Genomic DNA, 9,431 nt, shown 5'->3' with positions numbered 1-9,431 from the left:
ACCGTGGCTCTGGGTCCTTTGTTTATAAGCAGAATCTTTCAGACCAGAGAAGGAAATACCCTTTACCAGTCCTCTGTCTTAATTACACCACAGAGAAACATCCTTCACACAATCAAACCAACTGAGAGCAGAGAAGATTTTGACAGGTAAAAATTAAAATACTTTAATATTTCAGCATAAGACAAAGTTCTGCCCTTTTTCCCTAACGTGAATGTAGTTTTTATTTCTTATTATAGAAAATACACGTTCCGTTTAAAATTCAGGAAGTAAAAAAGCTTAAAGATCACCCGTAAGCCCACAATCCAAGTTAACCTCAATTCACATTTTTTACGTGCTTCGGACTTTCTCTGCGTGTCGACACATAGGGATGTTTGTGTGTGTAAAAGGAGATTAAACAAATGTGATTTTTTTTTTAAGCTTTTTTCACTCGTTACCTCTTACTTTTAAATGCACTTTGTCAGAGATTCCAAGAGTCCCCGGACACGCCACCCCAGCACCCCGGGCCTGCTGCCCTGGCGGGTGGCCGTCCCGTGCCTGCTCCCTCACGTTGCTGAAGTCAGCCAGTCACAGGCCTGTCAAGTGCTTGGAACAGCACCGGACACACGTTAGGCGCCACGTAACTGTCAGGAACAGTCATTCAAGTCCGAATGGTGTCGCTTCCGCCTGTCGTTTCTTTCATGTATATATTGAAATCCGTTGATAACCCGCGTGACTAGTATTTGCTCAAATGCTGTTTTAACGTATTTGGTGGACTCCATTAATGTCGGCCTCCGCCATCGTCACCACCCGCTCTTTAAACATAGCCTGCAGGTCAGGTGAAGGAACGTTCTGGACGTGCGTTTCGAGTCCTCGGGGTAAAGAGTTATTGCTTGGTGACCATCTTGGTAACTGGACAGCTCCTTGGAAGAAACAGGTACATTCTCCACATCCTGCCATACACCAAAATAAAATCTAGATGGGGCGAAAGCGATAGCAGACTCAAAAAAATCTCCTTGAATATCTTTTAAATGCTAGGATGCAGGAGGCTTTCCTAAGCATGACCTTAAAGCCATGAAATGTAAAGCATCGATAGACTTGACGATACATAAATAAGACAAAACAAAATTTTCAATTCTGTCCTGAAAAAGAAAGCCATTAACAGGAGCCCGTGTTAGAATGGCTTTTGCCTGCCTGGGATGCGCCTCTCTGAGTTTAGCGACGAAGCTGGGAGAAGGTCCCGAGGCCTCTTCCTCAGTGGTCCTCCTGGCAGGCATGCAGGCTCACTGGTGAGGCCGCGGTCTCACCTTAATGGCAGTGAGAGCTGCATCTGCGTGTCCTGCTGGGTGGTCCAGCCTGGGAGCAGGGGGACTTAGCCTTCACTGCAGGGAGTTCCGGGGGTTTAGATCAACTGATCTGTTGCTTGCTAACCCCTCGGGTAGACGCCCAGGACACCCGCGGGAGAGGGGCTTGGGTATTCGGAGGCCAAGGAGGCCAAGCCCCTGGGAGAACACTGCTCGGCAGGGGAAGGTTCTCAGCCTGGGCCGAGAACGTTTCACCTTCCATCTGCACGTGGCCTTTTCAGCTCTGGGCCTCAGAACAAAGGAAAAGAGACAGGGAGCTGGCCCAAGGGGAGGTGGGTCCCGACAGCAGGGGAGACTCCTGCCAGGTGGCCCCGAGACACCGCGTCCTGAGGCAGCGGTCTGGCCCGGGGCCACCAGGGGTCACGGCTTCGGGCTCGGGTCCCACGTCGGAGCGCCGTGGGCCCCTCGCAGTTCGTACCCGCAATGTTCGTGGCGCAGCTCTGTTTCCCAGCGCAGTGGGGGTTCCCGGTGCAGAGGGTCACCAGGCCTGCGGGTTTTCAGCTGCCCCGGCGGTCGGCGCCCTGACCCCCATGTGGTTCAAGTGTCAGCTGTCCATCGACCAGAATAAAACAGCTAGGAAGTTTCGAGGTCGTAACCTCAAGGCAAGCAGGACCGTCTCCAAGGCCTGCTTTCTGAGGCATCCGCTGCCTCAGAGTGGCCTGAAGACCTTTAACAGGTGTCCCTGTGTGGTGGCCCAGCGCCCCCGTAGCCCGCTGTCCCCGCCCCGGACCCGGCTGTGTCTGTCTGGGAAGGGGCAGGTCCTGTGTCACGCGGGAGTGGGTTGTGCGTGTGTCCACAGCGGTGTGTCTGCCTGTGCATCACACAAAGCGGCGTGGTTTCCGGCGGCGTCCCCTGCTCTGTCTAGCAGACGCCAGTCGGAGGCCCAGGCACGCTGCCCGCGAGCGCCTTGGGCTGCAATGTGCCTTCCGTCGCCCTTACTGTTCACTCACCCAGATAAGATTCTGGTTATTTATGGGGCGTTAGCTGTGACAGGAGCAGCCGCCGAGGTGGTGGAGCTTATGCTGGGGAGGCTATTTTGACTGAAATTTTGTGTATTTTGAAACTCTGGTTGTTACATTTAAAATCATACACATCATGAGTACCCGGCTTCAAACGCGGGGGAAGAAAAAGCATTCTTCCCGTCAGGACCTCTTCCCTGTCTGTCATGGAACCCAACTGAAAACAAACCCCGGGCAAAGGACTGGCCGTCTTCCCTCACGAGTGCAGCGCTCTGGGCCGCAGGCCTGGCCCCTGACCCCTGCCACTCCTGCCCCAGAACTGGTCCCTCGAGGCAGGGACCTCCGCCAGGGACACCGGCCACACCGGGACTTGAGTCCCTGTCCTGTGAGAAAGGGCGATCAATCAAGAGAACCCTGGCCCAGCTGTCAAGGGCCTTGGGGTCAGTCTGGGCTCCTGTGTGGCCTTGGGGGATCACTTGGCATCTCTGGGCCTCGGTGTCCTCACTTTTAACCGGAGTCGACTGCACCCCACATGCCAGCCACCAGCTAACACTGACATGTCCTATTTAATTCTCACAGAACACAGGGAGCTTCGTCGTATCACCCCATCTTTCAGTGGGGGTGCTTGTTTTGCTGTCATTCAGCTAATGAGTGACAGAGCCGGTTCCCGTCCAGGCACCTTCTTTACCCTTCGGCCCTCCTCCCCCTCCCCACCTGCTCTGTGCTCCTCTGCCATCTGCTTTCTGCCCCCATCGTCCCACTGAAACATTCCTATGAGGCCACAAAGGACTCCCTCGTGGCAAATCATTGGCTACCCTCGATCCTGCTGGGCCTTCCTGTCACGCCTGGTCATTCACCTTGGCCCAGCAGCCTAGTGGGAAGAGCAGGACAGGCCTCGGTCCACCTGCCCCATGTCTGCGTCTGGGCCTCTGCACGTCCACGCTAGATGGTCTTGGCAAGTCACTCACCCGCCTGAGTCCTTGTTTCTTTGTAAAACAAAGGTGATCGCCTTATCCACCACCCCCCCCCCACCCCGAACAAAGATTGCGTGAGCCAGCACGACCCCGGACGTGCTTCCCGGTGTGTTTCTGACCTCAGTAAGTCGGGCCCGACACACACACGCACCCTCGTCATAAACTAGCCCTTCAGCATCGGATCCTAATTGTTCTCGGTCTTTCCCGCCAGAGGCTGACTTTGCGTCTGGTCCCTGTGTGTCTCCGTGGAGAGCCACCGTCTGACTAACAAGGTTCAGCTGTGCCGTGCGTGAAGCCTGCTCTCTAGAGTGTGGCTTTAGCTCAGCGTGGTTGCTTTGAGCCGGTTATAATGCTGTCACAGCATCCCCAACGTCAGCTTACTAGCACAGTGCCAGCCCTGTTTTAATTTGGGGGCGGGGAGGTTAAAGGAGTTCTGTTATCTTTATTTTGACCACAAGTTTAGTCCAGTTTGTCCTCTGATTATCACCGCAAAGAAAGTGGTGTCGGAGTCAGAAGTCTGCCGTCCGTAAAAACTCCAAGAAGCAGGCTCTCCCGAGGACTGCCGTTTGGGTGCTGAGGACCTGCCAACTTGGCAGCTCGGGTCCGGTGCTGATGGTGGCGGTGCGGTTGGCGCTAAACTCCTGTCTCATGAAACATTATTTTACTCTTCAATTCTCCAGTCGTTTTTCTGGGTACGATCGAACTACAGATCTCCCCCTCTGATCTTTCGATCACATGGCGAGGTCTTTCGAAAGCAACCGCGGGCAGACCTCGTTTTACTGCTCCCCGCTTAATGGCGCTTCACACACTGAAGGCAGGACCCTCCACCAGCAAAAAGACTCTGACCCCCTGTATTGCCGCGGCCTGGAGCCAAAGCCAGAATCCCTCCGAGGTGTGCCTTCAGTGTCATACTCAACATCTGACATTGACTTTCAGCCTGTGGCGTTTTCCGTGTGGATGAGGCGGGCAGAGACCTCCCTGTCACCCCAGGTCCAGGGCTGGAGAGCAGGCTGGCTCTGGGGCCACCCCGGGTTTGATGGGGTCGGGAATATTACGAGTCTCCTCAGTCAGTGGACAGGTGTCTGTGACTGAAGCCCCAGCCCTCACCGTGTGGCCCCTGTCTGGCAGGCCACTGCCCAGTCCCCAGGAGGTGGCCCAGTGCTTTGAACTGCAGGGCCTACTGTGCTGATGGGGACCTGCTAAGTGCTTTGCTGCTGGATGTGGGAGGGTTGCAAGGCAGGTTTTTTCCCCAGCCTTTGGCAAACTGCTGTATCATACACCGCGTTTGCCATCGGAGTATGAGTGTGTATCGTTAGGTTTTTTCCCCATGAAAACAACACAGAACAAAGCCTCTCTTTAAAAAATGCCGTGATATTTTGCCACCATTATGAAAATCTGTCAGTGCCGTATCTAATCTTCTGGTGCACAGAACATCAGAACAGGCACTATTGAAGGGACTGTACTTCCGTTAATACAAAGATGTCACTTCTGCAGCCTCGGAACCAGCTGCCATCAGCCGCTTTCCAAATGGGAAAGAAAATAATAACGAAGTTTCTTTTCTCTCTGCTGTTACTGTTCTTCAGGCCTGACCTTCGGAAGAAGACCCAGAGTAAGCAGCGCCTTGCTGAAATCTTGCGTTCCGAATACGCAAGCGGGATGGAGGCTGGCATGGCCAAGGTCAGAAAGCAGAGCAAACAGGCCGACCAGGCAGCCGGCCGAGCGGCACGTCCGAGACCCGAGCCCGGCCTGGGCCGTGGGAAAAAGCAAAAGAAAAAACGCTCTCCGTGAAGGAGAGAAACCCAGAAAGGCTTACGAGGGACGAGACTCCCCAGAAAGTTGCTCTAAACTCTTCCTCCCCAGGACCGGGCCTGTGGCCCTGGTGGCACTGGATCGATGTCCCGCTCTCTTTTCAGAGGAGCCTTGGGACACGTACCAGTGCCACCTGTCCCTGATGACGGGCGTCCCTGCCACAGAGCGGCCACGGCCCCGTCTCCCACGGGGAGGGGTCAGCGGGGCAGGGAGTCAGTGGTTAGCCTGTGTCTTACAGCAGACACCTCACATCTTGTGTTCATTCTGTCAGCGCCCACACCTGCTTCACCCGTAGATCAGATGGTGCCCCCACGACTTAGTGCCTAAGCCTTGTCCTTACGTCAGCCAGGAGAGGCTGCGACCTGCCTGGTGACACGATCTGAAGAAATGTCTGTGTTCCTTTCTCCCGCCCCATCAGCGCCCATATGGGCGTGAATTTTGTAAAGTAAGATATCAAACTCCGGACTTCAATTTGTCAAAGAAGAAAATATTTATCAGATCACCTTCTCGATGTCTAAATGCTCGTGAGAGAGGATGGAAGGGGTTCGGGTGTGAGTCCCCGCGGTCAGCCCTCCTGGTTCCCGTCCGGGCTGCCCCCACCTCCAGACCACATGCGCAGGCATTGCTGGTGCCCCCCACATCCACGGAAAACTGATGCTCAGGACTAATTGACTTGCTGTCGCCGTTTTATCATTCGCCTTTGAAGTCAAAGGCTCCAGTGTCCTGAGCTTTTTCTCTCATGGAATCCGGTCCCCTCCAAGAAAGGCCTGAGGTCTTTGTACTGTGGCCCAGGCCACAGCTGCCCCGCCCCCATTGTGTTTCCTGGGAAGTTTGAAAGGGACCCCCAGGGCGTATTGATTTCCCAATAAATGTAAGATTTGGACACGGGTGACCGCAGAGGGTGCGGGGAGGTGGGGGGAGGGGGCGGGGAAAGCCACAGCACCTCTGTCCCGCTGCGGCCTGCCCTCTACTTGCCCCCTGCTCCCAGTGCCCCGTCTTCCTCCTCTGACCCCTGGGTGGGTGTGGAGGCCCCACTTCAGTAGGCTCTCCAGACCCACATGGGCTAAGTGACCGGGAAGGGATCCTGAGAGCTGCAAGGTGGGCCATTCCGTGGGGACCACGGAGGGGTCAGCATCCTCGCCGCTTTCTCTACCTGGCAAACGCATGTGGGACGCCCACACCAGGAAGGGCTCCTGGGTGAGGGCCAGCGTGAGCGTGCCAACACCTCGCCTCCCAGAGTCGGCTGTCACATGCGAACTACTAGCAATCGTTGGCGAAATTTGTAGTAATAATCATAATAAAACCTGCAGCACATGTCATGCTGATTTGGGGCAAATCTGCCACTTTTCTTTTATTTTGATGTACGGCGGTTCACATGATTTGGATGAGAAAAGGAGGGATCAAACTATATAGACAAAACCCAGCTGTGTGCGAAACAGGATTAATGCCAGCAACCGGATGATCAAAGAGAAACCCTACTTTTTTCCCACGAAAGGGCGAATCTGTAGAGTTCTGCATTCCTGGGGGGAGACGTGCTGGAATTCTGCAAAGTGTAAGTGACTGGGGTTCTGAGATCAAAACTCAACTCAATTTGCTAACACTTGGGTGAAGGTTTCTTGTCATAGTAGAACCAATATATTACCCCCAGTTAATAAAAAACACGGATTTAGCAGATTTAGGGTTAATATTATCTAAATTTAAATAACCTTAAAATAAATCTCTTTCCTATGATGGCTCTTGACAGATTATACATTTCAGGCATCAATTAGGCAAAGCTTTAGCCTAATTCCACTGCACATATTCTAATTTTGTGTGTATTTTCAATCATGCTTTTTTTTTTCCCCCTGATTTCCCAAACTTACCTATTCCCTTATCCTAAGCCTGATCCCCATAGTTAAAGTCTGAGAATTTGGACATTCCACGGACTGCTGCAGCCTAAAGTTTTTTCGCGCGTGGGCCTGTAGAGTGCCTTTTCGAATGCCAGACATCTTCCTGTCTGCAAGCCTTGGCGGATGCGCATCTTCAGAGGGGCCCCGGTTCTCACGCACCGAAGGGCAAAGAGCCCTCGGTGGCGGATTAAGTCAGTGTCGATGCAGTGCAAACGGCATCTTCCACACAGCCGCACAGGGCCGACCGGATCCCAGCGAAAGGCGTCTCACAAAGCCCAGTGGGTCCCTTTGATTTCCCGCCCCCGTGTAGTGAAGAGAGACGAGATTTGGGAAGCGGGGGCGGTAGATGAGAACCCCTTAAGGCAGGTCCGTTCCAAGCCGCTAGTGGCCTTGCTGTTTAGCACTTGGGCCCCTCAACATAAAGTCAATGGAAACCATCAAAATCCAGCTGCCGCTTCCAGGGGACAGAAATTGAAGACTTTTTCCACTGGAAAAGTGGCCCTGCTTAAAAAGGGTGCTTCACTGGTCCCGCTCAGTTGCCTGCACGCCCGTTCACACCTCTTCATGTGCTGCCCACAGGGTGAATTCAGAGCAAAACCTTTCAGTGCGGGGGCCAGTGGGGCCCCCTTAAAACCAGCTCAACTTCTCAACCCTGCGACAAGGCTCCAAGGGAATGGAAACTTTTCCTCACTGGGGCCCCCACCCTGTTGAGTCTGCGTTTGTGAGGGGGAGGGGCCGAGGAGCGGAAGCCGCCTTCCCAGTGCCGCTCCTATTGTTCTGCCTGCTGGGGGGTCTCACGGTTTTTGTGTTTTTTTTCTATTTTAAATGAGACTCCAGCCAGCCCCTGAGCTGGGAATCAGGAATCCAATTTAGCCTTCTAAATAGATGAGCACGGAAGCCCACCTCACCGCAAAGGTGGTAAAGTTATTACAGATGGGAAGTGCAGGACAATTTAAAATATTGTAATTAGAAACTTGTCGGGATGCCTTGTTCTTCATTAATGTAAGATATGAAGTCGCCTCTGAGGTACAAGGACAATTACACAGCCGAGAAGGTGTCAGCGGTTTACACTGCCGCTGTGTAAATGTAAGGGTGGTTGCTCTAGTCTGCCTCCTTCTCTGTCACAAAATGAAAAGCACACCAGTGCAAGTTGTCCTTTGATAGATTTTTAATATGATTTTAAAGAGTTTTGTTTGGTCTCATTCTTATTCAATGAGATTAATTTAAAGCACTTATCCCCTGGGTTTAAGTCAATCCATGTAGGATTTGGGCAGGGTTTGTTGCATGGGGGGTTTTGTTTGCAGGAGGCTCTGAGAGACTCCTTTCCCACTTCATTAACCCTGAGTTGGGGACAGTCCCCCCTCACCCCCACCCCAGCCAGAGCTGGGGATTTACCAACCCCCATTCACATGCAAAAGACCTCGAAAGCCGAGGGGCTCCTTGACTTAATTAGCTGCTGTGCATTTTGCAAAATTAGAATAATACCCTCAGCATCCCCAGAGAGAAAAGGTGAGATGTGAGGGTGCTGGAGGGGGGCAGTATTGTTCAAACATGCCCCCCAACTCTCTTCCACCGGGCAGACCTCTCCCAGAGCAATCCTGCCACCAAACCGCGGGGCTCAGTTTGTTGAGCCCCGCCGAACTTCCCCGCCCTGGGCCTGTCTTCTGTCCTTGGGAGTCTGAGCTGCAGGTGGTGTGTGGGAGAGCAGCACCTGCGCCACCTCCCCAGGGAGGGAACAGCCTCAGGAGGTGGTGACTTTGGCCCTTTGAACCTGAACCGGAGGCCCCGGGTCTGGCTGGAGAGTTAAACCCCCTCCCCTGAGACCCCGGAGCCACAGGCCCGGCCTGTGTCTGCACCGTCCTCCCGGGATAAAGGGGAAGGGAGACGATGGGGGGAGGGGGAGCGTCCCCGCTGTGGCGTCAGGTTCCCAGCCAAGGTTCATCGGGTCCTCCCGGCGCAGGCCCCGCAGCCGCCTGGGCGCCCGCGAGCGGCCGGAGCCGAAGCGCGGCCGGGGCGCAGGGCGGAGGTGCTGTTGTGGGGAGCAGCCTCGGAGCCCATCTGTCGGCCCCGCGCCCGACGAGCCGGTCACCAGCTGCCGGCGCCCTGGTTGCAGCCAGATGAGCCGGCTCAGCGAGGGCACCGAGGCCCGGCGCGCAGCCGAGCGAGCCCGGGTGCTGACCCCAACCCCGGCCCCCGGGACCGGCTGGGAGCAGCAAGGAACCAGATGGAGAGGCAGGGGGAGGCGGGGAGCAGCGCGCTTGCCTCACTAGAGATAGGAAGACTGAGGCCAGGGAGGGGAGACCCCTGCCCAGGGCCCCAAGAGTCCACGACCACGGGGCCAAGGAGGAGAGGGGTACAAATATCTCCTTGAGGATGGAAGGAGACCGAGTCCCAGGAGGGGAAAATGGGTCTTAAGGAGGGGTGGACAGGCGCCTGGTCATTTGTAAGAAGTTTATTTCG

The 9,431-nt window shown here is 54.6% G+C and overlaps 1 protein-coding gene across 1 annotated transcript in view; it reads left to right on the top strand.

Moving 5' to 3' along the window:
- Nucleotides 1-6,418, top strand: part of DDX31 (DEAD-box helicase 31) — a 67,014-nt gene extending 60,596 nt beyond the window's left edge. Inside the window, exon 20 of the mRNA XM_006918079.3 lies at nt 4,857-6,418. Within this exon, the coding sequence (XP_006918141.1) occupies nt 4,857-5,061 (205 nt within the window). The 3' untranslated portion in view covers nt 5,062-6,418. The remainder of the gene's footprint in view (nt 1-4,856) is intronic.
- The last annotated feature ends 3,013 nt before the right edge of the window (nt 6,419-9,431 follow it).

Source organism: Pteropus alecto, unplaced genomic scaffold, assembly GCF_000325575.1.
Source record: "Pteropus alecto unplaced genomic scaffold, ASM32557v1 scaffold67, whole genome shotgun sequence".
Classification (NCBI taxonomy): domain Eukaryota; kingdom Metazoa; phylum Chordata; class Mammalia; order Chiroptera; family Pteropodidae; genus Pteropus; species Pteropus alecto.
The sequence above is the reverse complement of the archived record's forward strand: the minus strand, read 5'-3'. Positions and strand labels throughout refer to the sequence as shown.